The sequence below is a fragment of the Rhinolophus ferrumequinum genome, chromosome 9, assembly GCF_004115265.2.
Source record: "Rhinolophus ferrumequinum isolate MPI-CBG mRhiFer1 chromosome 9, mRhiFer1_v1.p, whole genome shotgun sequence".
In the NCBI taxonomy this organism is placed as follows: domain Eukaryota; kingdom Metazoa; phylum Chordata; class Mammalia; order Chiroptera; family Rhinolophidae; genus Rhinolophus; species Rhinolophus ferrumequinum.
The window spans coordinates 30,766,079-30,793,996 of record NC_046292.1 but is presented as its reverse complement, the minus strand read 5'-3'; the positions used below and the strand labels follow the sequence as shown (position 1 = coordinate 30,793,996).

General features: G+C 56.6%; 1 protein-coding gene across 24 annotated transcripts in view; it reads right to left on the bottom strand.

Moving 5' to 3' along the window:
• The window catches only part of PTPRF (protein tyrosine phosphatase receptor type F), an 86,793-nt gene that overhangs the window by 21,161 nt on the left and 37,714 nt on the right, over positions 1–27,918 (bottom strand). For 9 of the 24 annotated variants that reach the window (XM_033115081.1, XM_033115073.1, XM_033115089.1 and 6 more), the window contains 8 exons: positions 20,120–20,230; positions 16,307–16,318; positions 10,654–10,923; positions 8,520–9,101; positions 8,111–8,247; positions 7,531–7,675; positions 3,433–3,738; positions 2,615–2,808 (listed from right to left, as the gene is read on the bottom strand). In XM_033115081.1, coding sequence (XP_032970972.1) covers positions 2,615–2,808; positions 3,433–3,738; positions 7,531–7,675; positions 8,111–8,247; positions 8,520–9,101; positions 10,654–10,923; positions 16,307–16,318; positions 20,120–20,230 — 1,757 coding nt within the window. The remainder of the gene's footprint in view (positions 1–2,614; positions 2,809–3,432; positions 3,739–7,530; positions 7,676–8,110; positions 8,248–8,519; positions 9,102–10,653; positions 10,924–16,306; positions 16,319–20,119; positions 20,231–27,918) is intronic. The other 15 variants (XM_033115085.1, XM_033115084.1, XM_033115075.1 and 12 more) reach the window with 3 other exon arrangements.

Below are 27,918 nucleotides of genomic sequence, written 5' to 3'. Positions count from 1 at the left end.
TCCCAGTTGGAACAATCAATTATACAGTCATCGTAGGCAGAAGTGTCCCAGAGACAGTAAGAGCTGTACTGTGGCTGGGGGGTGAGGCCGGCTGGCCAGAAAGATGATGGAGGTGTGATTGCCAAACTCAGAGCGTGGGTCCTGCCTTATAGGTACAGGGGAAGCACTCAGAGCCCTGCACCTTCCTAGAGATACCTGACATCTCATGGGAGGCAGGCAAGTTTCAGGGATGGCAATGTTGCTATTTCTTGATACATTCTTTTTTAGGCCAGCCATGGTGCTTGTGTAGATGTAGTAACTAGACAGGTGGAGGGACTAACGTCTCCATTCTGTAGTCCTGTGGCACTGGAGGTTGGCAGATGTACAACACAACCCAGGGAGATGGTTCATGACATTTCCAAGATAGACGTACCATGGGGTTCTCCAGCCCAACCACCCCCATAGTGCTGGTCTGGTCTCTGTCCATTGTGCCAAGTTCCTCCTACTTTGGGAAGCTCTGTTGGAAAGTCCTTACAAGGAGAGTGGGACAGGATATGGGGAGAGGCCACTGACAGGCCCCTATAGGCCCCACTTTCTAAGGTGTGGCTGGGCCCAGTTCTGCTCCAGATCCCTTGCCTGGTGGGAGACCTGCACTGTCCAAGCCAGGCCTGGGCAGGGAGGTCCTCACAGGGCACATCTCCTGTGTAGAAGGCAAAGGGAGAGAGAAGAAGGGAGAGACAAAGCATGTGGAGCAAAATGGAGGGAGAAAGGATGGGAAGGGATCAGAGGAAAGAAGAAAATGAGACACAAAAATAGTCAGTGAAAGGGACAGAAATAGAGGAAGTAAAGCAGAGACCATGAGAAAGGGACAGGAGAACACAGGCAGGTGCCGTCAGAGACCATGAGAAACAGACAAACCTGAGGTCAAGACACACGTAAAAGGAGATGAGTCTGGCTACACACTAGTGGGGGGCACGTACCCCACGGCTCTTTCAGAACAAATGGGGGCCCTGGGTCTAGCAGATGGTGCTGCTGGGTGAAGGGCAGGCTGTGGCATCCTTGACAGGGCACTCAGGGGACAGCTAGGCCCTGTGGCCAGGCTGGGGATCAGGTCCCATCTGCTCTCCTACTGGCTTGGCGCACAATGCCTCAGTCCCACAGGGCCGCAAGGGCAGGCCCACCGTTTTCAGTCGGCTTCCCTGGAGTCTGGGCTCATGTTTACCCATCATAGGATGTCTGGGGCCAAGAGGGCAGTCAGTGCCTTTCCTCCTATGGCCCAGTTCCCTTCAAACCATTTGGGACCAGAAGGGGGCACCCGAAGTGGCTTCCCTGGAACCCCACTGGCTGCAGCTGTGCTGCTGGCCCTTAGGATGGGAGGGGCTGAAGAGAGCCCATTCCTGGGATGTTTCTGGGTGGGTGTGTCCAATGAGGTTCCAGGAGGAGCCCTCAACCTGCCCCAGGAATGCACGCGGGTACACATGTCCACCTTCTCCACCCTGTTCTCTATGCACTGGCATCGGCAGGCTGAAGAGAAGAGAAGGGCACCCTATAGGCAAAAAGGAATTTTGTTCAGCGGGCTGAACCCAGTAGGAGACACAAAGGTCCCTGTGTGGGTGGGTCCGCCCCAAGCACAGCACGTAGAGCACAGGGCATGTGACAGCACCTCATTCCAACCCAGGATGGGGTGAAAAGCTGGACAGGGAAGGCATGCGGTACTGGAGGGAATCTGGGCTCCTTCCCCCAGGGCGAGCTCAGCACTGCTCCATGGATGCCCCCAGGCCGATTCTGGATGGGGAGACCCTGACAGCACACCACACCAGGTATGACTCTTCAGCAAAATATTTTGGGAGGGAACTTGAAATAGCAATTACAGCCCTTTCCCAGAAATCCGGAGAACTGGCTTCTTATCCAAGTTCAGCTCCCCACTTACTGGGAGATTTGGACCACTCACATCGCCTCCCAGGACCCCAGGTTCTTCATCTGAATGGCAGTTCAGTGCTGAGGATACCCCCAGGGACCTCACCCCAAACGCATGGGAAGAATCATCATCCCGAGGACAGAAGCACGGAGGGAGATGTGAGGCTGTCTGGCCGGCCCAGCCCTTGAGAGTAAACATCAGGGGATGAGCCAGCCTCCTGGGGGCCGGTACAGAGCGACACTCCAGCCTGGCCATTCACAGAACTTGGCAATGGCCCGAGAGGGGGAGAAGACTGCCCAGGAGAACTCTCCCTGCCCTTGGCCATGGGAAGAGTGGCTGCCCAATTTAGCACTGTCTAGGAGGAAGGCATGTCTCAAAAGTCCAGCCTAAGGTGACAATGAAGGCCTGGGTCTGTGGAGACAGAGCTCCTCAGTGCTAGTGACGGTGACTGCCAGGCTGGGACTGTCACCAGGGCAGATGGGGCTGGCAGGGTCTTGTTTGGCACAGTTTGGGTAGATCTGAGACAGAGGGAGTGTTCCTGGAACCTAGCCCTAACCTCCTGGTCTCAGTGCCGCCCATGCCTGACACAGTAGGATGTCTCGGTGTCATAATCCATCTGAGGGCAGGCAGGGGAGGGAAGCAAACCTAAGCTCCAAAGAGGAAGTGAGCGCGTTGGTCTCAACCACCCTCCCACCCCATCGCCTCCCAGGGGCGCACCTGGGCCTCGGCCAGCATGACATCCTGGATGACGGGTGGGCCTCGGGGCTCGCCATTCTCTAGCCGCACATAGGTGACCTGGTAGCCGCGGATCTGGCCGTGCTGCTTGCTGGGGACAGGCAGCTTCCAGGAGACGTGCACAGCAGTGGAGTTCAGTGGCTCCACCTCTACCTTCCGTGGTGGCCCACTAGGCACTGGGGACCGGGAGACAAGGAAGTCAGATGGTATATGTCCTGGCTCAGGTGGACACAGCACACTCCAGGGCCTCGCCTTGCACCCTACTGCCCCAGGAAAGGCCCTGACGTAGCCTCTTTAGACGGTCTGTCCTTGGAGCAGAACATGGAGGGCTCCCTCTGCCTGGAAGAGGGAAGAACCCAGGACCCTGCGACCCCTATGGCTCAGGGCTACCTCACTTGGCGGGGAGGGGAGAGGCCTTCGACTACGCCAAAGACAGCACAACCTGTTCTATCTCCTCCTGGGGCCCCATACCATGCCAATATCCACCCCAAGTGGAGTCTCGTTGATTCTGGTTTGAGTGTCTCGCACCCATCTTCCCAACTTTGACCTCTCAAATGTTAGGTGGGGCTGCTTCTTCCACCTTAGCCTCTTAAGGCTCCAGCTGCCTTGGGGACAGCACCAAAGGCTGGGATTTGGGCACAAGCTATCCCATAAGCTACATCTCCCCAGATTTAGCCGTTCAGCCTGCACCAGGAAGAGGAGTCCTCCTGGGCTTGTGAGAGGCAAAGGACCCGGGTGCAGCTGGGTAGTGTGCAGGCAGAAGGCCACCCCCCGCCCCCCGCCTCAGGGCCACTGCCTACCGTCCTCATTGGTGCGCACCAGCACCGGGCTGCTGTCGGGGCCGGGGCCCACGTCCGTGTGCGCCCGCACCCACACCCGGTACTCCGTCCACTTCTCCAGGCCCACCAGGTCCCAGCTGGAGTGCTCGCGGCTGATGCCGTTCACCACATGCCGCCGCCGGTCCTCGCCGTCCACTGCCTCGTAGGCCACCGAGTACTGGGTGATAACGCCATTGCGGCTGTCGGCCGGCGGCGGGACCCAACTTACCCGGACTGTGGTAGAGCCCGTGCTCACACAGGTCACCTTCTGGGGAGGGGCGGAGGGGGCTGGGAAAGACAAATGAGGGGAAGCAGGCAGATGGAGGGGGCGGGTCACAGGCACGGCGACGAGTCACAGAGGAGGGAAACTCACCCAGACAGGCCATTCCCCAAGTACGCAATGGCTATTCCAGGGCCCCCCAGGAAGTCCGCTGTCGCTGCTGCCAGACAGCCCAGCTACCTCTGGACCACAGACGTGCATGCACACTCCCTCTCTTCCTCTCCCTTCTCTCTTTCTCACACACACACACATATACACGGTGTCTCCCACACACACATATGGTGTCTCTCACACATATGGGGCTCTAGCACAGCACCTCAAACGCATATGCTGTCTCACCCAAAACACACACAGCATCAGATGCACATAAGCACAGGGCCACACCACCCCCGCCCTGCACACCCGGTCACACACACAACCATATACAGAGAACTCCAGATGCTGTGCCCACAGCTAGCTCTTGTCTTCTGAGGACAAGTGGCCCCAATGGCTCTTCCAGCACAAGGATGACTCGGCCTGTGCCTGCCTGAGCCACAGGTGACCACAGAGACTGAAGGCCAGATGTGAAGGAGGCCAACAGCCCTTGGGGGAGTTTGGAGAAAAAGTACCTGACTGAGGTGCTCTCACTCAACGGGTTCCTTGGGGGTTCAGAGGTAGGCCTGTGTCCTCCTCGCTCCCAGTGACACTTCCAGAACTATCCCCCCTCAGGATTCTGCTGCTATTGCACGGGCTTCCTTGCCATCTCAAGTTCTGCCACCATCCCCTGCCCAGGTGACTTCAGCAGTCCTCTTAACCCACTGGCCCCAGAGCCCTTCATCTCCAAGGCTTTCACCTCCCCAGCACTGCTAGGCTCAGGCCCTGGATAGACACTGCTGGAAATGGCCCTACCTCCCAAACCCTGGCCTCCAACGTCCCCTCACAGATCTCACCTCTTGTCCCAGCCAAGCTACTCAAGGCCCCTGGCACTGCTCTTCACCCCATGGGGACCTCCGTCCATCAACCTACCCTCCTTAGCACACTCAATATTCAGACTAGACAATAAAGTCCATCCACCATCCTACCAATATCCCAGACTCCCTCGCCTCCTTCTTGTTCCTCGCTCCTACCCAGCCCACACTAAACCCTGAATGAATCCAATTCTCTGCCCTCTCCAAGGTGGCGCTGGGGTGGGTAGAAGAAGTCACCTGCCCAATCGAGCTGGCACCCTCTGACCACATCCCCTGTGGCCTTGCCTGGGCCCACCACACAGCTTGCCAGCCTGTTTTCTGCCCGGCGCACTCTGCCAAGTGACACAGAACAGTTTCAACCTCCTCATGCTCCTAAGACCTTCAGCTCCTGTCACCCCCCTTCCTCTTGGCACAGGATCCTGTCTTCTACTTTGCAGAGAAAACCAAGCCTCCCAAAAGCAGCTCCCGCCATCTCTTGCTACCAAACCCACGGACAGCACAGACCTGTATTTGCACCGATTCTCTCTTTTCCTCCCCCAGGAGGGAGGGCTGTGCCCTCCTGTCCAAGGCCAGTCACTCCCATCACCGGTGCTCTGCTGCTTTCCCTCCTCCTCACCCTCCCATTATCCTTCTCTTTTCCGTATTTTCTACTTCTCGTCAACTTCTTCCCACTAGCATTTAAATATGCTCGAGATTCTCCTATCTTAAAAGACAAATCCCGTCCTCAGCCCCAAGGTCCCCCAGCTGCAGCGGTCCCCTCCCTCCTGACTAAACTTCCACCATCTGAGCTCCCCGTCTTTAGTTCCTCGCCTCCCATGACACCTCGTGAAATCCAGTTGGCTTCAGTCCCTCAAGCTACCCGAACTGTCCAGGTCCACTCCTCCACGTTCCTAGCTCCAGCAGACACTCCCCATTCCTCTGGCTGACCCCTCAGCAGCAGTGTCTGGTCTGCTTCTTGAAACTCTCTTCTTCCCACCTCCAAGACCGCTTCTCCTGGATCTCCTCCCATTTTCAGCCATCCTCCTCAAGGTCCTGCACCTCCTGCAGGCCCTGGATTCCAGCAGCCTGGCAAGCACCACCATTCAGACAGCAAACGGCACCTTGAGCTTCGGTACCTGCTTCTGTCCCTCCCTTTCCTTCCCTCGGCAGTGCTGCCACTCTCCTCCCAGGACTGCACATCAGAAACAGAGGATTCCCTTGGTGCTTCCTGAATCCTCAGCAGTCCCATACCTCCCCCATCACCACGTCCCAGGCAGTCAGCATCCCAGACAGCTCTCAGATCCACCATCACCACTTCACCTGAGCCGTCGTCTTCTGCCTAGACTGCGGCACGGCCTCTTCACTGGTCGCCAGGATCCTGTCAGGTGGCCGCATGCATTCCACACGGCAGCCAGTGATCCCTCCTGCCTGTCCTCTGTCCCTGTGGTGTGGCGGCTGTGCCACACTGGCCTTCTGCTCACCCCTCACCACAACCAAGTACCTTCCTCCTTTAGTGCCTTGGCACTGATAACCCCCTGCCTGAGGCCTCTGTGTCATCCCCGGAAGCCTTCCCTTACACCCCCAGACCAGATGAGGTTCCCATTCCATCATCTCTCCACTGTGTCTCTCCTCCACAGCACTTGACACAAATATAATTAAAAGCTCATTTGGATAATGGCAGGTTTAACGGATGTCTGCCCCACTAGACTAGGATCCCTGCGGGCAGAGGCCATGTCAGGGTCGTGCTGCCAGCTCTGTACTGTGCATGGAGCCTGGTGCCCAGCAGGAACACAAGAGGTACTTGTGGAATGAATTCATGACCATCAGGTCACACATGGCTCCCTGACATCACTGGGACATTCGCACAGTTGCATGTGACGTGGACTGCCTCACAGACACTACCACGCTTAAGGTCACCACCATGTGCTCGATGTCTCAGTGCCACAATCCATCCAGCCACAGCCCTGTTATAACACAGAGCCTTAGGGACAGTGGCCCACTGTGGCCACATGACCGGACAGCCGGCCATGGTCTCACAGTCTGTCATTGAGAGACCTGCACAGACCCACAGACGGGGTTATGGGTCAGACACCCAGAGACACACTCGCTGGATCCCAATCCTAAGAACAGCCTTATGAACCTAATTACAGGAGCACAACAGAGAGACTTCCTGACACACACCCATCTGCATTGTCAGGTGGTTGGACACGGTCACACACATGCTCACGGCATCAGCCTCACACACGTAGGGATACAGTGACACAGCACCACAAAGACGTCGGACAAACGGACTAGCAGACAGTCCCACACACGGCTGGCCACACAGTCCCAGTGTGGGCACACGGACATGCTCACACGGTCGCATTCTTACAGATGTGCTCCTATGTGCAGTTGGCTCAGTGCACTGCACGGCCCACACGCATTTCTTCTCATGGTTGGGGGCAGGGTGCAGGCAATGTGGGTGATGGGGAGATGAGATGTGGGAATATGGGGGGGTATGGCTGCCATAGCAGGTCTGGGACATAGCGACTGTTGTGGCCCCACCACTGGGGATGGCCCAGTCAGCTAGTGACCAGCGCTAAGGGGTGGAGGAAGATGACGTACACACACAGAACTTACCTGGGTGGGGTAAGGGGTGTGTGGGGGGACGAGGGGGCAAGAGTCAGGCAGGGAGAAGCGAGGGCATCAGCCGCCTGGACGGAGACCAGAGGGCACTTACCTGTCCCTCTCTAGGGGTCCGGACCCGAAACCCAGACCAGAGTCCAGTCCAGGGCCCAGTAGACCTGACCACTTGCCTGGTAGAGGGGGAGGGGGGGTGTATGCGTCTGTGTCCCAGCCCAGCAGTAGCAGGCAATGGCCTCAGGAGACACTTACTGGACTGTGCAGTGCGGGCCTCAATGGTGGGGGTAAAGACACCCACTCCTATCTCAGAGCGGGCAGCCAGCTGGAAGTGGTACAGCGTGTCAGGCTTCAAGTCCTCCAGAGTGTAGGAGGAGGTGGGATCGAAGGTCACCTTGCGCTGAAAGAGCAGAAAGCATCACTGACTGCTTGACCTCAAAGGTCAGAGGCTGGTCCCCAACATGGCCTCCAGGGCTGGCTTCACGCCATATGACTGACTACCTGGACCACACAAGGGACTCACTGCCAGGCTTATGCCACAGGCACCTCACAGAACACATGGCCATGTGACCCCCAGGAGAACTTTGGGGCTGTGCTCTGGCCATGTGAGCCACAGCCTGGGAAACTCAAGGACTGACCTAGTGACTGCCCCAGCACAGGGTGACAAAGACTACAGAACCACATAGGTTGCATGAGCCACAGAGCCCCAAGGAGAAGCCCAGGGACTGTGCCCACATAACTACAGAAGTCCAGCGAGGCCTGCCTGGGTGAGCCTACCACAGCCCTTACGGACCAGGAGCCCTCCTCCCTTCTCTTGTCCCTGCTGGGCACTCACCTGCTGGCCTTCATCCTCTGCCGCCCAGTACACCAGCTCATATTTGACGATCCGTTCCTGTGGGGGTAGCAGCCACGAGAGCTGGATCCTGGTGTCCGACTCCACCTCGGCCTGGAAGTCGGCCGGCTGGGCAGGCACTGCAAGAGCCCAGCCCAGGCGCCATCAGCCTTACCAACTCACCCGAGAGCAGGACACCCAGGGGAAGGAGGCGAGGGAAGGCAGATCCTCACCCCACACCCTTATCCGACATCCCAAGTGACCACATGGGTGTGGAATACGGGCCCTCATCCTCCCAGAGCCCCCAAGTGCACGGCCTGAGGAAGGAGGTGCTGCCGCAGCCTTGCACGCCGCAGCCTTGCACACCGCAGCTCTGCCACGGCTGTCCAGTCAGCACACTGCCCACACCTACCTCCCTGCTGCGTCTTGACCTGGATGGTGGGGCTGGGTGGGCCGTCGCCCACAGCGGTGAAGGCCAGTACGCGCAGGCTGTAGGTGATGCCAGGCAGCATGCTGCCCACAGTGGTGAGAAGCCCCGCATCTGTGTTGTGCTTGTGCCAGGCGCTCAGGGGGCGGCGGGAGTCGGGAGTATAGTAGACACGGTAGCCCCGCACCAGGCCGTTGGGCTCCTCAGGCGGCTCCCACTGCACCAGCATGGTGCTGGCACTCAGCATGCGTGCCTGCACACGGCGCGGTGGGCTGGACGGAGCCTGCTCCCCTGTGCGTGCTCGCACGGCCTCACTGGGAGGTCCTCGCCCAATGCTGTTCACTGCCAGCACACGGAAGGCATATTCTGAAAAAGGGCTGAGGCCACCAATGCTGTAGCGAGTAGTGGCCACGCCGTCCACCTCCTGGTAGGGCCCCTCTGTGCCCGCTGCTCGGTACTGAATGCCGTAGTAGGACACAGGCTCCGAGTTCCCAGAGTCCCATGTCAGGGTAACGCTGGTGGCAGTCGTCTCTGTTACCACAAGGTCAATCGGAGGTTTCGGCAGAGCTGGGGACAAAGCAGGAGGCTCAGGGCTGCCCAAGGTCATGACTCCAGGAGCCAGGCCTGCCCATGGGGGTCATCCAACCAGTTGGGTTGACACTCACAGCCCACCTTAAAGAACAGCATGGAAAGCCCACAGTAACCTCTGAGAATATCTAGTGGAGGATGGTGGTCAGGCCTAACAGCGGCCCTAGGAGCCTTGGGTCACCTAGTGACTACTCACGTCACTTCTGGGACTTCCCGGATCAGCCCCTGGGACTCATATACCAAACAGACCCAGAGGTGATGTGGCCTGCCTAGGTTCCATGCAGATGGGAGACACACAGCCTGGGGAGCAGAGACTTGCCTTTGCAGCTCACCTGCGCTCACCCATTGGCGGGTATGTGTAACATGGACTGGGGAGGGGGAAGATATTTCCTTAGGGAAGGGCCTTGGATTTTAGAAAGAATGATGGGGCTGATGGCTTCACAGACACTGTGGCTTGGCTCAAATCGAAGGTGGAGAAGTCCCAGGTCCACAATCATTCAACAAATAATTATCAAGAGTCAGGAACTGTGCTGGGGCTGAGGACACAGGCCACAGTCAGTCAGCTCCCTGCTCTCATGGAGTTTGTATTCCAGTGAGAGAGAAGCAACCAACACGTCAATAATGAGGATGCTGGTATGTGCAAGGCCTGAAGAAAGCAGGGTGCTAGGTGGGGAAAACGCCAGGGAATCTCCTGGGATGGTGTGATCAGGGAAGGCCTCACAGAGCCGAGACCTGGAGAGCAAGATGGAGCCAGTGATGACCAGGGCTGGGCGAGGAGCCCGAGCATCAACGCGGGGTGCACAGCAATGAGGGAGGCCGCAGGAGGATCCTGGTCTTTATCCTAAAAGCCATGAGAAGGGGCTAGACGGCTTTTTCCCTTCTTTAAAGGGAGTGACATGATCCTGCTTTACACGTTAAGAAGACCACTCAAGATGCAGACTGGAGGATGGATTGGAGGAAGCAGAGTGGAAGCAAGGAGCCCATACGAATGTGCTATGTATGTGCGCCTAGGGCTCCAGGGAGCCCACATCCCCCTTGGCTACTAGTATTTCACATCCTTCTTGCCAGGAGGCTAGGACACCAGAGGGTCTGATGCAATATAGTGGAATCAGACCCCCAGGGTTTAAGTCTCGGCTCCATCATTACTTCTGTGTGACCCTGTCTCTCAGTTCCCTCGCTTGTAAAAGGGGGATGATGAAAGCATCTGCCACCCAGGGTGACGATGAGACTGAACGATGGAATCTGTGCTTCCCAGCCTGGCGCCTGCCTCCAGGACTCAGTACCTGTTGGCCATTACCATTAAGACTATTAACAACAGAATCCCCTCCCTCCAGCACTGAGGCCAGGAGGACCCCAGGGCCAGGAGGACCCCAGGGCCAGTATACCCAGGAGAGAGCAAAGACCCCCGACACGCCCTGGCCTCAGAGCAGTCACTCTCGCCCCCCATGGGCGCCAGGACTCCTGCTGCATTCTGCGACAAGGCAGGCCACAGGCCACGGCAGGCATGCCCATGGGAGTCACTGCCACTCACCTTTCACGGTGACCTGGGCCATGGCCTCGATCATGCCCAGTGAGGAGATGGCCACACAAGTATAGTTGGCGGAGTGCATGACATTGCTGAGCTCCAGCACACTGCGGCCGACTGGCATCTCGTCCTCCTTGGTGAGCTCCTCGGCCCCCATCATCCACTTCACGTAGGGCATGGGCGCGCCCACTGCGACACATGTCAAGTTCACGCTGCCGCCCGGCATCACCTCCTGGCTGCTGGGAGGGATGGAGAAACGAGGAGCCACACGGCGCACTGTGGGAGGAGGGAGAGAGGTACTCACAGGCTGGGCAAGACATGCAGGAGGACGGAAGGGCAGGGGCCCCTCATCCAGGAAGCCCCTCTTGGCAGAGTCAAACCCACCTCAGAGATAGGAGGGAAGGAGTCCTTGGGCCCCGGCTTACAATCTCCCACCCCACTTTTGGGTCAGAAGTAGCCGCCACTCAGGGACTATCTGGAACACGAAGAGAATCCGCAACCAAGCTCCCATTTTACAGCCTAGAAAACTGAGGCCCATAAAAGTCCTGTCTGCCCAGAATCACACAGGGACTCAGTGCAAGGGCCAGACCTAGTCAGGGCCACATCCCAGGTCACCTTCCAGTGTCCACCCCTATCTGCTCCTGATGCCCCCCACCAAGGGTTTCCAGAGCGGCTAACTCGGGCACCAGTGAGAGAAGTCCAGGCACCCCAGGATGGAGGGTCCTTGGGAGCGTGGCTGGGGCAGGGCAGAGGGTCAGTCTGCGAGTGACATGGCCACTTGCTCTGGAGTCTCTACCTCCACCTCCAGGCCCAAGGGGAAGAGATGAGGGTAGGAGCACGACCACGTGCTGGTACCTCAGCCATGCTCAAGGCACAGCCTAGGAACCCGAGAGGAGGGTCTGCTCCTCAGGAGGGGTGGGCAGGGGCAAGGGGTCATCGGGGCGGGCCAGGAACGTGGTCCGCGGGCAGGATGGGCATGACGATGGCAATAACACGATGAGGGCGCCAAGCAGACGACTTTCGGCGCCAATGAACAAGGATCTCAAGGGGGAGGGTGGCTGTGCCTGGCCACAACCTCCAGCCTTGGGCTCCATGGATCAGAAGCTGTTCTGAGCTTCTCAGTCCAAGGTGCAGCCCAGTGACCGCCCCCCAAAGTTGCAGGCTTGGCAAAGACATCCGAAACATGCAGAGGGAGGGAAGGCAGGCAAGACCTAGCCATGGGCAGGCATTCTTGTCATGCAGACTGGTCATGCAGCTGGTGGGCAGAGGCCGGGGTGTCTCCTTCATGGGCACCACTGCGGACAGGGCCAAAGAAGGCAGGCAGCAAGGCTAGGTGACCAGAGGGTACCACTGAGAGTGTAGGTCTTAGAGGACCCTTCTTGGGGAGCCCAGACATGCAAGACCCATGGTGCCCCATCAGAAGCACCTGCACTATAGGTTTCAGAGTCTGCTGCTCACACAGCGCAAAACCACAGCATCAGAGCTGGAAGCAAACGCAGAGACTACCTGCTCCAACCTCCAACCTCCCTGCATGGGGGTGAAGCTGTGGCCTAGAGACCAGACATCCAGCAGTCATCAGGTCCTGTTAACACACTATCTAAAGTACTTTTCAAACCCATTAATTTCCACGGGCAACTGGCACCACCAAAATCTAAGCCACCATCACCTTTCCCTGGATTGCTCCATTGGGTGGCTGCACTGTTCTCCTGCCTCGTCCCCTCCAGGCCCCGCCCCAGTAGCTGGCCCTCCACAAACAGCTGGCACAAATCTGCTCACATCCCTGTTGAAAAAGCTCCTGCATGGTTCCCCAACAACTCCTCAGCCCAGACTACAGGACCCCACCGTACTCAGCTCCTGCCTCCCCTCCATCCACACCACGTCACTCTGCGGAGGCCTCCAGACAGAACAGAAACACTGCAAGTCCCAAGTGGGCCAGGCATGACTGGTATCATAGGCTGGGTCATTTCCCTGTGTCCCCAGGCTCACTGGGGTCTCAGTGTCTCACAGACATGTAGCATGCTACCTTTTAGAACTGGCATCCTCATTTCCTTTAGAGGAACCACCCCATTCTTGCTAAGTGAGGTGTGTGACCTAGATCTGGCTAATGAGATACAGCCTTTGGAACTTTTGCAAAAACTATCAGAACAGAGACCTTTTCTCTCTACTGTGGTGGTTAACCTTAGAGGGACTGGAAACCACCTTTTACAACATGAGACCTGCTTGATAACAAAGCAGTCAACTCAGGCGAGCAGAGCTAAGAGACAAGGACACAAAAAATGCCCACCTAAGCTGTTTAAATATCTGGGTCCTGCCCGGCCTAACACCAAATCTACTTCTATGGTAAGACAGCTGTTTTCTTGTTTTGCTTAAGCAGATATAAGTGGGTTTCTGTCATTTGTCCTAACGCTGGAAGTCTACACTGAATGATGAGAGCACATCACGGATAGAGTTCTATGTGGCAGAGAAATGGTGGATCCCAGGGCACAGCTGGCAAGAAGCTGCAACAAAGAGCCTCTACTGAGCATGTTCCCCAAATTGCACAAGGGTGCAGCCAGAGGGCACAGACAGAATCACTGACTAGCCTGGTGGTGTAGGCACCCCCTGAGCTCTGGAGGTAGGCCTGAGCGGCAGGCCATGGGAGCAGAAACGTAGGCAGGTCTGTCTGCAGACCAGGCCCAGGCCTGCCAATGAAACGCAGGGTCTCTCTAGCACAGGCCAGGCTCGAGCAGAAAAGCACTGGGGTGCAGCCTTAACTGACCGAGTCTCTCAGCAGTGGCTGCCTCATCTCCTTCTCGTTCACGGCATTTTGGGAAAGAGAAACCACTCGTGAGCAGTTACTATGAGCTGAAGGTTTCCATGCTCCCATTTACAGACAAAGCAACCGACTTAAGACCGATACTTTAAGTGACATGCCCAAGTTTATGCATGTACTACAAGTAGGTCTGTGTGATAAACTCATGTCCTTTTGAGCCCTGGCTGACAGCTGAAAAATAAAGAGACCCAGGAAGCTCCAGGGAGAAGTTTCTGGGTTGGCCAGAAGAATAGCTGGCAGCAGAATATATTCTCCAGTTGGCACAAGAATGGGACTTAAGAGAGCCTGTGTCAGGGGAGAGGTCTTGGCTGCAAGCTTGACCCCAGTCAATGGAGGAATCTTGAGGCCTGCTCAGATCCCTGGAAATAAGAACAAAGAGCCCCAAGAAAAGGAAGTAGGTCCTTGATCAATAAACCCTAGGTTCAACCTAAGCAGTACAGAAAGTTGACTGGACTTTACCCCAAATAGCACCTAAAGGACAAGGTCTTCTGTTTCTCTGTTAGGAAATGGAGGCCCTACAGGAACTAACAATGCGAAGAGTTTTATTTAGTTATCCCCCCCGCCCTCAACACACACACACACAGATGCAGGTGGAAGGGAGAACTCTAGGGGCTGAGGATGAGTTTGGGATCCTCAGGGTCATCCTTAGTACTAGGCAAGAGACTCCTGGGTGTGCAACCCTTGATGCTTTCACAAGGACACTGGGCTTCAGCCACACAGGCAGAGAAGGGAGAGACGACCTCCTGGGATCGCCAGTGCCTGTGGAACCCCGCATCCTGCATCTGCCCGGACAGGCCTCCCATCCCAACAGCCAGGACGGGCTGGCGCCTCACGGCAGCAGCACCCACCTTCCCATCATTCCTCTCGCCGTCACAAACATAGGGCCTCCAAAAGGGACTGGACTTGCCCAGGACCCAGTCTACTGACAGAATCAACAGCAGGGGAGGAAAAACCAGAGCCGGGAAAAATGCACTTAGGGTTTAATCTTTAGCTCCAACAATACTGGTTTCTTACGGTTCCCTGTGCATCCTGAGCGCTGACATTTTATAGACAATTTCCAAAACAGGGCCCTGCCATTTCTGGATTATATTTCAGCTGTAACTTTTAAGTCTAATTATTTGCGCTGACAATCTCTATAATAGGGTGGTGTGGCGCCCGGAGGCACCAGCATTCAATGGAGTGACAGCCTAATCGCAGGGGGAGGCTGCCCCGCAATCTGTATTCATTCGCGGAAATTTCTCTGATGAAAATAACACAACATTAAGGAGGGGATAAGGGGCAGGATCCACTGTATCAAGATAAAATAACTCTTTAATAAATAACCTTGTGGCTGCCGCAGAGCAGTAATTAAATGCCGGCGCGCTCGGCACACAGTTTTAAGTAAAGCTAGAAAAATGTAAGATGTAATTATCAGCGCCAAACAAATTACCAGCCCAGCAAATCTCCCCGGAATATTTAGAAACTCATTTCTGCCTTCCCGTTAAATATTTGTGCACATGCTTATCTGTGGTGGGACCACTGATGGGGGAAGGCAGACAAGGGACCAGGGACCAGGTGGGTGGGGGGAAAGGGGCATAGGGGGAGGCAGCTGTGGGCTGGGCTGTCTCTGCTGATGACTGTTTTCTGACTGCCCGGATAGATCTGCCTGGTCAGCGAAATGGTGTAACCGAAATGCCCCTGAGCTCAGGAGTGCATGTGGATGGGTGCTCAGGGCTGATATCTGAGCCGAGGCCGCAGCCCTCCTCCCCACTGGCTCTCTCTCCCTCATGGAGGAAACTCAAGCCCGAGATGATGCAGAGGGGACCAGGTGGCCCAGCTCTGCTCCCTGGGGCTCAGCACAAAGCCCAGTGGACAGGTGAGCCTCTTCTGACCAATCAGACCATGTGACACAAGAAGAACCGCTAGCCCCTATGTAAAACTGCTCTGGACTGGGCTAGAGCAGAGTCCCCAGGAAGCCCTTCCCAACCTGTGACTGCGTCTCTTCTGGGCTCCCACGTGGGCCTCACTAAGTTGTAGTTGACCATTCAGTCAGGTGTGAACTCTTTGGGTCTTAATGTCCAGCACCCAGCTTGGGGCTGAAGAAATGTGAGATGTCTGGGAGACTCGGGCAGACAGAGGGGCCTGGGGTAGGTGGGAAGCTTTTCACTTGGATCTGGCCAGAGAGGGAAAAGACAAGAGGATAGGAGATTTCTTCAGTGAGCCAAGATGACGCCACCTAGCCTGTGCCACGGTCACTAAGCTCAGTAGGCAGGACAGGGCAGTGCCCCACTGAGCCTTGGTAGGGGCAAGACAGGGCAGACACTGCAGGACTTTGGTCCTGTGCTGCAGGATCTGGAGGGGTGAGCTCATTCTAGATGAGCCTTTTCCCTTTGTCTTCCAAGTGGTTTCAGCTGAACTCAGGCAAACATGGAGTTTAGGTGAGTGCGGGTTGTGGAAAGCCTCACAGGTACACATAAAGCACTATGGCTCTTACAGCTCCCACAACCTCGCCTGAGCTCCACCTGGAACAGACATCTGGCCTGGCCGGGGCACAAAGGTGGGGTGCAGCTTCGTGCCATGCACCATGCCTGCCCAACCACCCCTGCAGGAGAGCCCAGCTAAGGGGACATGCAGATATGAGGTGCATCAGGGACCCAAGCAGCAGAAACATGCGGGGCAGGGGGGCCTGCCCACCCACCCCTGGTCCTGCCCGCCTGCCGGCCCAAACAACAGAGAGCAGAGCCTGACTGGCGGGCAGGCCTGGCTGGAACGAGCCCGAGGGAGCTGGCCGTGCCCGCTGGTCCCTACTGACGGGAGCATCCCATCGACGGGCGAACTGTAGATGGATAAGAAGTGAAAAGGACCAACCTTCTCGCTGATCTGAGAGATGAGAGTTTGGGTTGATGGCAGAGTGCGATGAGGATGAGGAGGGAATAAAAAAAAGACAAGGAGAAACACAGAGAGAGTAAAAACAGGCCAACCTTCATCTGCCCACACAGCACGGAAACGAGACAAGACTCTTGTGCCCCACGCACACACACGTGCACGCAGGTGCACACGGACCACGCCGCTCACGAAAGACTCAGGACTCATGGAGGACACAGTGGACAGGGCTGAGTCACCCTGGCAGGTGTTGGGACACCAAGGGCGGGACGGGGAGGGGTAGAAGGGGGCACAGGCAGGCCCCCATGTCTCACGCATACCCCACAGCTCGGACAGACCCAGAGAACTGGGCTCTGGGGTAGGAGCCCACCCAGCCCACAAACCCACCAGGAACATGGGCCACTAGAACCCCGCCACCATGAGGAAGCCCCACGCTGCACACTACCACAGTGTGCGGAGCTGGTCTGGGCACCTGTGGGGAGAAAGGTCGTGGAGATATCGTCCTGTTTAGAGACAGCTGTGGCCCAGCAGCCAGCTCTCTGAAGAGGGGGGAAAGTCGGGGGCAGGTAGGGCGGGCTCTGCAGATGGTGTGGCCCTGCCCTGTCCCGGGCAGCTGTACGTCCTGAGAGCTGGAGGAGAGAGAGGCTGTGGATGGAAGGAGAGAGTGAGTCACTGGGGGGGTGGGGAGGTGGATGGTGAGAGAGAGAGGCCGGTCCACCAGGCATGCCTGGGCCTGCCAGACTGTGGGTGGAGCTGTGTGCAACTGTGGGCAAAGTCAGACGTCACTGGAGGACACATCCATCTCCCAACAATGCTATCCCAACAACAGCGGTGGCTACTGACTGCCAACCACTTCCTGCATGCCTGGCGCCATGCCGGGAGCTTTACACTCACTGTCCCATTAAATGAATCAACTGCAGGGCCTCAGAGAGGCAGTGGGAGCCCCGAGAGTCTGGGGGACAGATGAGGGATGTGGGGTAGACACTGAGGCCAAATCTGAGGAGGAGACGCGGCCTTGAGCTTACTGGACAAGAGTGAAGGGCAGGTGGAGATGGCTGCCAGTGGGAGGCCATTCATCCCGAGCAGCGGTTCTCAACTGGGGGGGGGGGGGTTTCTCCAGGTGCCACTGAGCAAGGTCTGGAGACAGTCTGGGTTGTCATGACTACGGAGTGTTCCTGGCATCTAGTGGGCCAGGGATGCTGCTAAACATCCTACCATGCACAGGACAGCCCCACACAACTAAGAGTTACCTGGCCCGAAACATTAATAGTGCCAAGGGTGAGAAACCCGGCTCAAGTCTACTTCACTCCCCCAGATGCTGAGGCTCAGATCCTGCTAGCTGACGCCCAGGGAGGGCATCCCACCGGCCTGGAGGATTAACACAGCTGCTCTGAAGGGGGGCGGGTGGGCACGGGCCAGCAGACGGGCAGGCGAGCCCTGGTGGTGGGGTCGGGGGAATCTCCATGGGCAGCCCACCCACAGACAGAGCTCAGGACACTGAGCTGGGGGCCAGCACAGCAGAGGCTGAGCTAGGGGAGCTGGGCCAGTGGGCCCTCAGCACTGCTGGGAGCACAAAGCAGGAGCTGTGCCAGGACTGAGAAGAGGGCAGAGGCAACCCCAGAGGTAAGGGTCCTAAGAGCAGGGCTTTCCAGGTGTCCACAATCTGGACAGTAGGGCCTGTCTTAGGGCAAGTCCTTCTCAGCGGCGCAGGGCAGGTGCAAGTTCAGATAGGGCCGGGAGACAGACTTAGGACTGGCTCTGAGATAGCAAGGCCGACAGGAATGTGTATGCAACACAGAGCGGGAGAGACAACTAAAAGCCAGGTTGGGACAGCCTGTTTTAGGGTCCCGGGCAAGTGGCGCTAAAACTAAAAGAACCCCCACATTCCCTACCCAAAAGGCCATGGGAATGGCCAGAAAGGCAATTCAGGAAGACCTGGTGGGGTTGGGGGAGGGGACATAGCAGGAGCTAGTCAGTCCTGACTGAGTCCAGCACGTATGGACAGTGGGGGCCCCATAGACAGAGAGGCTCCAACGGGTTGAGGGTCAGAGCTCAAGCTGTCAGCTACAATAGCCAAGCTCAGGTCGTCTCCAAAGAGACCTACTGTCCTGCCTCAGGGCTGAGGCCAGTGTGATGGTGACTTCAGAGGACACTGCCCAGCCAAGATGACAACGCAGGGTCCATCCAACCTCGGGTCTGGGCCTCCTCCTGCCTCTACATGGCCTCCTGCAGCTCCGCCCCAGGAAATGTGCCCATACAGCTTTCTTGCTGAGCCCCAGGACCTCCACTCTCTCCACCCTATGGTCTTTTGGAGGAAGTGCTTGGTCAGGATCGCCTGACATTTGGAATGGTCCAGGTGGGAGGGTGCAGGTCTTGGACAAAGAATGGTCTTTCCAGCTGCTCGTCTCTTAGAGGGGACCTGTCAGGCCCGTGTGCCTGTCAGAAGCTCTGCCTGGAGCTTCAGTGGGGAATGGGGCAGGCTGTGTAATTCACAACATTCATCTTGGCCTTTTGAGGTAGCTCTTAAGCTCCTGGCCTCCCTGCCCTGATGCCATTCCTTAAGACAGGCCCTGGAACAGCGCAGGTGAGCCTCAACGTGCAGGACACCTAACAAGGGAGGCAGCATGGACCTCCCGTCTTACACCCCCAACTCCAATTAAGCACCGTCCATTGATAGGCAATTTGCCTAGTAACAAACGGGCTGGGAGCCTGTGGTGTCTCAGAAACCTGTGCCCTGACACACAGCAGCCCTTCAGTAAGTACATACTTGATGGCCTAATTCTCTCTGCCCTGTCTGACCATGGAGCCCCAAAAGGTGGGACAGGCTACTGCCATTGTCCCACCCTGTGCCTGGCCCTGGGCAGACAGGAGGCAACCCTTGTGAAGCTGCACTAAGCACTAAGTGTGATGAAATCATCAGTGCAAGGAAGCTGTATCCACTTTCCTTCACAAATCCCCTGAGAGAGACGGGTTCCCTTTTAATGATGCCCATCTGTGCAGGAGAGCTAAGCGAGGGGACAGTGCGGGGTAGGAGGGGCTCCCAAGGCCCCTCCCGGGCCCTGTGCACACCAGACTCAATGTGGTCTCAGGAAGCAGCAGGTGGTCAGCTTTGGTCGCCCTTGGGCTGTGATCATAGAAGAGACTAGACACTCCAAAACAGTCCCCAGACCCTCTCTGCTGTGCACCTGAACTTGTGAAAGTGCATGATCCACTTAGTCCCAGCAAGGGACACTGGAACATGGTAGGTGCTCACCTGAAGGGCTGCCTCAGCCTACCCCTACTCAAGGGTCCTAGCAGGTGACAGGACAGCTAGCTCCCCCTCTAGGAAGGCCCTAGGCAGACCTGGCCAGAGGGCAGGCACACCTGGCCTGGAGCCCACCCTGCTGGGGGTGGGGAACAGGACAGACTGGCGGAAGACCAGGCTGGTGTACACGTTTACACACAAACGTTCATGCCTGCACACACACACACTCACACATGTCTGCTCGGAAGGCTCTAGACTCCCATGGGGCTCTGGGCCCATGTGGCAGGACCTACAAGAGACATAAATGCTCCCAAGAGCGGCTGCTTCCCAAAGGGCCTGCAGGGAAGGAAGGTAGAGTAGTGGCGGACATCAGGAGGCTGCCCAGCGGGAGCTGCTGCTGCTGCTGTCATGACTGCTGTGAAAGAGGCAGGAAGAAAGAGAGACTGGGCCCATGACAGCCCCCCGTGTGTCCACACCAAGGGCTCTGGGCAGCATGCCCGGCAGGAGCAGCTCAGCTTTGTGCAGACAGGGCCAGGCACTGCCTGAGTCCTTACCTCGCACATACAGGTTGGCAGGGGCCGAGTAGCGTGTGCCTGCAGAGTTGGTCGCCACACACTCGTACTTGCCTTGGTCCGATTCCTCGCTGCTCTCAATCTGCAAGGCACCTGTGGGGGCGTAAAGACAGAGTTCAAGCCTGGATATGGGGAGGAGTCTTGACAGCATTTATGGCTTGTGCTGACCAGACGCTGCAGACATTGGGGCCATACCCCAGTGCCAGTGCTGCTTCCCGGAAGCTCTCCCTGACTAGCCCAGTGGCCCCTGGCTGGAACCAAGGGTTGCACTCTGGAACACAATCCTGCCCCACCCTGCAGTCCAGCTGGGCCTATCGGCTCTGCCAGGGGCTCTACCCCAACCCCCCACCTCCACTGAGTGCCCACCATGCTGCAGCCATTACTGGAGCCTGTTTGCCAATGAGACTCCCCATTAGTGCTCCTGGCTGGGCCAGGCCACAAGGAGCCGGGCGTGGGTGGGAGTAGCTTGTAGACCTGCCAGCCTGGGATTTGCAAGCCTGCAATGCCCTCATCAGACAAGAGCCTGGGAATCTGCCTCCTCCAGAACCCACAGGAAGGAAGGGGCTTGCCTTGGGGGTCTGGTACCCAGCAGCTTCTGCTCACAGCACCCATCCTTCCTTCCCACCCCACCCGCCCCCACCAGACCCACCCATTCCGGCTCCTCTCCTCAGCTTGGTCCCACTAAAGTGCTTCGACCCACCACGGCTCCTGCATAATTCAGGAGGCTAATGGAGGCTGTAGCTCCTACTCGGGCCGGTGCCCTGAGGGGCTGCTCTGGCCGCAGACGGACTCACAGGAGCCACAATTGGGGGAGCAGCTGAAATGGACTTCACAGAGGGTAGAGAAAACTTGGGCTCAGGGCCAGTCCTGGTAGGGCGAGGTGGGGGAGCCCAAGGCGAGGGTGGCAGTGGGCGGGGGGAGGCCGAAACCACTTGACTTGGCCACCCACCCCCAGCCCAGGCAATAAACACTTGAAACTGCTTGTGAGAGCACACTGGGCAAGCTGTCTGTGACTGTAACACCCTAAGGCACAGGTAACAGCACTTCCCTGGAACAAGCCGACAGACAATCACACCCACACAGGACAGTCCAGCAGACAGTTAATCACCCCATAGGACACAGCCTGACAGAAAAACACCACCTGCACAGAACAGCCAGAGTGACCCTCGGAGCCCCAATCCTCCCAGGGCCCAGGCTGGCTTACAGTCATTCCCACACAGAACACCGACAGAACCTGCAGGACCCCACCTGACTGGACTGGACAGGAGCCACAGGGAGAGTTCCAAGAAACACTTCCACAGCCCGGGCCCCAGGGGAGGACCACGATGGGTGCGAGCTACAGCGCCTTCACTGCCTAGCATCCCTCTTCCACCACCCAGACCCAGGGCAGCAGGAGGGGCTGTGAACACCCAGGAGCCCAGGAGCTAGAGATGGGGGAAGGGGTTGCCCAGGCTCGGCCCTGATACAGAACAAAGGGCTGGCCTGCTCTGTGGTCCTGGCGTCAGCCCTCCCGACTGGGCATCAAGGAGCATGAGGGCCCAGGATACATGTCAAATACCCCATCTCCTGCAAGAACAGTCCAAGGGCACCCAACAGGTCATGTTCATGAAATGGATGGACGCTGTTACAGAAAACGTTCATTCAAGCAGGTGGGGGTCACACCCCTGGATGGGCGGGGCTGCACTAAGGTCAGCTCAGCTGGGGCGGGTGGTGCCACAGGCTGGTGCCACAGGCTGGTGCCACAGGCAGGAACAGGAAGTAGTGCCTGGGTGAGACCCCTGTTGAGCGAGGAGGCTCTCCTAAACCAAGAGTCAGAACTGATCTAGGGACCCAATATAGACCCTGAGACTATTTGTACACAGAAACCCCCAAATCTGGAACCAACCTCCATAGGGAGGCAGCTGCTCTTCCCAGGCCCAACTTCTGTGCTGAGACCACCCTGCCCTTGAACTCTGAGGGTCTAGAAGTACCCAAGGACACTGAGAGGTGGGGAGAAAATGGTAAAAATAAATCACAGTAGAAGCAACCATTTATAGGGTGTCTGCTCTGAGCCAGACACTGTCCCAATCCTCATCCTCTGCTCGATCCTTCCAGTCCCACGAGGTAGGACCAGGGCCCCAATTTAAAGAGGAGTAAACAGACTTCTGAGAAAGGCATTGATTTTCTGAAGGTCATGCAGGTGGTTAGTCGCACTTGAACGGGGATCTTTGAGTCCAGAGTCTGGGTTTTGAACCCCCAAGCTACAGGGCCCTGCCGCACGCATGCAGCCAGGTGCTGATGGTCACGGAACCCAGTCACATAGGACCCTGTACTTCTCAGTTGCCATTTCAGTATCTACACTAAAATCTTTACTGCATATTCCTCCTAGCGTCTGCTGGGTTGAGGGATTTATGGGTTGGTCCTCATTCTACTCTAGGGACAGGATGTTAAACGGGAGTTAAGTAATAACTGAGGGCCCACGACAAAGCAGGTTCTCAAGAGAAAAGGCAAGGCTTGGTCACACTCCTCCACCTCACAGGAAGACTCCCTCTGTGGCCAGCCTTGGGGACCAGGGCTTGGCTGGCTTCATTGCGGTAGCCGACAGGTCCCTTCTGTGGGGCTGGCCCAGAAGGCCCGGGCAGTAGGGCTTGCTGTCCCCAAGGCAGGGCTCAGCTGAGTATTTGCACAATCCAGACTTGCAATGGATGAGTCCACAGGAGGGAATGACCGAGAGTGGATGTGTGTGGTGGCCGGTGGTGTTGAGGGGGCCAGAGCTGGAGATGAGGAGGCTGGAGGTCAGGATGGGGATGGGGGAGGTGACGGACTGGACGGGATGGAGTGGTGGTGACGGCAGTGGCAAGGCGTGGCGTGGCGAGATGCACGGACAGCATTCTTACCTCTAATTGGTGAACCACCTGGCGAGGTAATTTGAATGCAAATAAGATCAGAGAGAAGCATTAGTACAAAAGGAAGGAAAGCCACAAAAAGCCAAATCAGATAAAAATAAAACACGAGAAAGGGCCTTCAATACATGAAGAAATCGAGGCTTGGGTTAGGCTGACGCAGGTAATGTGTGGGCACGCACCAGGTGAGTGTGGGTGAAGCAGGTCACACTGGCACTGCTCTGAGGAAGGAGAGAGTGGGGCAGGGGTCAGCAGGGCTGGGGGTGACAGGAATCAGGACGGTGAGTCAGGGTTGCTACAGACCAGACCCTGCGGGCTGAGGCCAATGGCGGGGGGTGGTGAAGAAAAGGTAGCAACCCCACCCTGCAAGGCCACCCAAATCCACAGGTGGGTAGATTTCAAAACAAAGCACTTACCAAAACAAACTAGGGCATTTAAGCAGACAGAAGAAAGGGCCAGGTCTCCCTGAACAAACACACCAGCCCACCCTACCATGGATGTGGTTGAACTCAACCCAGTGGCAGATTCCCTGTCAAGCCCCATCAACCCTGCTAAAAACTGAGTGACTACTGAGCTTCTCCCCAACCTGACTGGTGACAGCCAGAGGCCAGTGCCCACCCCTTGCCTCTTCGGAGCTTCACAACCCCGGGAATCAGTAACCAGAGGGCCAAGTGCTCACCCTCCAAATGTCCCGTCCAGGACCACTGTGTGGCCTCAGCAGGCTCCCTTCCCCATGGGGGCCTCCTCTGAGGCTGTGCTCAGGCCCTTCTTCTACCACTGCCTCACCCAGAGCAGTGAGGAGCCTGTGGGCAGGCCCAGGCCCAGAGCTGTCCATTCTGCTCCTCTCTGTCCACTTCTGGGGGAGGGAAGTGTGCCGAGAGACAAACACTGATCACTAACTATCTCACTGAACCTGATGACACCCGCCCAGGAGGAATTATCCTTCTCCATGTAGGAACGAGGAACCAGAGGCTGAGAAACATTAAGCAAACTGCCCAAACTCAAGATCACAAGCTTGCGAGTGAAGTGGCAGCAACTGACCCGATCTATCTGGCTCATGGCCTTCCCACTGGACGAGGCTGCCTCCGGCAGACACAGAGGCTGGAGAGAAGACAAGCAGCTGTTCGGACCTGGGGTGTGTGGCAGGGGTGCAGAGAGGTTGTCTAGAAAGAACCATCGTCACAGTGATCCTCCAAACTTGGTCCAGGGACCTTTAGTTTCCGAGACCCTTTCAGGGGCTCCACAAGGTAAAACAGTTTTCATAATACTAGAAATTATTTGCCTTTTTCACTCTTGTTCTTTCATGTACAGTTGAGTTTTCCAGAGTCTTATGACGTGTGATATTACCATACCGGTAGACCGAAGGCAGAAGCAGATATGAGAATCCAACCATCTATCTTCTATGAAGCCCCCAATTAAAAAGATTTGCAAAAGTATAAAACAATGCTACTCTTTTCTCACTAAATATTTTTGTTTTAGAAAATATAACTATTTTTCATTAAAAGTGTTATATTAACGTGTAATGGATTTTTAAGTTATTTTAAAGTGGATTAATAAATATTTATGGTCTTCTCAGATTTAATATATAACACAGAAAATCCTGGTGGATAAACAAAAGCTCTTTGAGGTCCTCTGATATTCACAATCAGAAGTCCTGAGACCAAAACGTTGACAGCTGCTAATGTATTCCTACAGTCCTGGCCTGACCTTGGAGTGGGTGGCAGTGTAACTGGCCAAGGTCTGAGACCCTTAGCTTCAGACCCCAGCTCTTTTAAAACCTAACCTGCTGTGTGACAAGTCTCTGGACATCTCAGAACAGCCATTTGCCCACCAAACTGAAAGAAGAATTTGCCTTTTCCATTTCACAAGAAGGCTGTGGGAGACTGGAGGGAACCCAGACGTCAGAAATGCCTGGGAGAGGTGTTAGTGTACTAAGGCCAAAGGGAAATCGTGACCGCACGCAGACGGCGTGCCTCCTGGCAGATCCAGTGGATGGCAGGGCAGAGTAGGGGGACAGGCTCTTCCCGTCAGAGCTGGGGCTGGCCATCAGAGTACAGGGCAATAGGCCTCAGGCCCACCCCATGGACTGCTCTGCACTTCCCACTGGGTCCCATCCGCTGGGGCCAGCGGGCCTCCTCTGGCAGCCAGATGCTGGCATCTCTGCTCGAGGTCTTGCAGTTTCAGCTCAGGAGCCGGAGGTGTGGAAGAAGACTGCTCTCCGTGTGAGCACGTGAACATATGCGTTAGGCTGTCCTCGATGGTGATGGGGATGACAGCTTCCACACTCAGGCTGCCAAGAGGAGTGGAGCACGGAAGGTTTCCTCGGGGCCCTGTCCAGGCTTGGCAGAGCGTGTGGCCAACAGCTCCTCTCAGGAGCCAGCAGCAGCTCAGAGCCTCACTTGGGAGGTCAGCCCCCACTCACTGCTCTGGGGATGCTGCCTGCTCCTGACTCAATTTCCACTCTCCCGGAGCTTGTCCCCATTCCTCTTGAGTCCGCCCTGGGTTTCAAGTTCAAATTCTCCAGGAGGCTTGTACTATGGCAGCAGGTCACATCACTTCAGTAAGGAATGTGCCTGTTGAGCAGAGCTCACAGCTGGACACATGCTGCCAGCTGCCCTCCTACCTAGCTCTGCTCTGGGGCCATGCTCTGGTGACATGTGCTGTGGGTTGGTCCACTGATTCTTGAGGAGTTCTGGGAACCAGTCGCGGTGTGGGGGGGGGTGGGGTGTGGTCTGGAGAGGATAGGACTGTGGAGTTCTGCCCAGCAGGCTCTAGTTCAGCCCTAGCAGGGTCTGGCCGTTCCCCGGGCACCAGGTTCTGCATATGTAATATTAGAAGGCTCCTGGGAATCCCACAGGGGAGCTCCCTGATCCTGCATTTCCATGTGTGACCCCAGGTGACTCTCTTAACTCAGCTGTAGAGTGGGCATGATAATCCCGGCCTGTCCTACACTTCTCAGGGTTGCAGGAGAATCAAGTGCAACCAAAGGCAGCAAAGCACTCTATAAACTGTCAGTGATGCATAAACTGTGCAAGTCCCTGTAAATAGCTGAGTGCTCGGGGGCCCTGATTCCAATCCATGAAGAGATGTCCCTGTAAGTGTGCAAGGAATAGCCCCAGCATCTTCCTAAGTGGTAACAGGACAGGGGCCGCAGCCACTAGGGTCAGGAACCAGGGGCTAGGATCAGGCAGTGATGGGGTCGAGTCCTGTCCATTATTGCTAAGGTGGGATGACCGAGTCCTCTCAGGTGCCATCTGGTTCCATCCCAACAGCTACTCAGCCCACAACCCTCAGGTCACAGCTGCCAGGGGGCAGGAAAGGTCAAACAAAGAGGTCTTCCCTGGACCTGGGAAGCAGGAGTGGACATCAGTCTGCAGGGACAGGGCCCATAGGTCATGTTCATGGAATCACTCATCCACAGAGACACCTGTCCTAAGCTGGGTTGTGCTGGCCACTGGGGCGGGCACCTCGCAGAGGGAAGGCAGACCCAGGCCCTCCCTGTAAAGAGTACCCAGCCTAAGTGAGCAGAGCTGGAGCCAGATGATAAAAATGTAAAGTGGGCATCCTGAAGGAGTAGCCTCAGGCACAGAAGGTGGGGCTTCTTGTACTAGGGAATGTGAGTGAATGTCCAGGATGGGGTCAGGGTGGCTCAGTGCAAGTGGGAGAGACCGGATACAAGAAAAGCTCTGTCTCTGGATCCCTCACCATACACCAGGCAGTCAACTAAAGCTCTGACTGACACTGTCTCACTTAGTCCTAACTGCAACTCCTGTTTAAAGATGAGAATACTGGAGCTCAAAGAAGTTTAGTAATTGAGGCCACAGAACCAGTAAGTGGTGCAGGCAGGACCTGAGGAGATAAAGCGGGAGTTGTGAGCAGGGGAAGATAGAGAAGGGTTCTGTGTGCCCTGTTTAGGGGCATACACCTGACAATGTAGGCAGTGAGACTGTCAGAGCACCGAAGGACACGAGCAGAAAACTCTGACAGCTGCTGGAGGATGGATTGAAGGGGAGAGCCCAGAGGCAGGGAGAGCAGTGTCGGGTGACCTGAAACACGGCTAAGTCAGTGAAAGGAAACAAGGGGACCAACTTGAGAGCCATGGGGGGAGAAATCAAGAGGATCTGGTGGTTCCTTCCTGGAGGAGGAATCAGGGTGTGTCCCAGATTTCAAGCTGGGGGGCTACTACTCCCAGAGAGAGGGTCAGTGGGAGAAGGGCAGGCTGTTTGAGGAGGTCATCACTCACCATGGGCAGAGGGACTCCCACAAGGCAGATAAATGTTTTGGTCTCGAGCTCAGGCAAGATGTTTAGGTTGGAGAGACAGAACTGGGAGTTGCAAGAGTAGAGAGGGTACCTAAAGCTACAGGAGTGGGTGAGCTGGCCCAGGGAAAGGCTCTGCCCATGGGGCAAGGCCAGGCTCCCGGGCTCCCTACCTGGGGAACAAGCAGAGGAAGAGGCTGCAGAGCAGATAGAGAAGTAAGAGAAAAGCCGGGGAGATGTGGGAAGGAGTGGTGAGAAAGGAGGAAGGGGCTCTGACGGCTGTTGAGAGGACCAGGAGGGTGTAGTACTGGGCAGGAGCCAACTCACAGGGCAGTGAATGGGTGGCACCGGGCCCGGCACACAGCAAGCACTACATAAATACTTGATGAACGAATGCGCGAGACAGTGTGCCTTCCCAGAACTGCTGCCACGGACAGTCAGTGCCATTCAGGGTGGAGGCCAGACCTGCGGGGAGGACCATCTGGCTGCTTGGGGAGCCTGCCTGGGGGACTGTGGGGAACTGCAGAGGAGCTGAATCGTGCCGGCCGCTGGGCAGCGCTGGGCAACGGCTGTAAATGCTGCCGGACTGTTTCCTGCCTTGATCATGGCTGTTTTAATTAACTGCGTTACAGCTGCCTCCA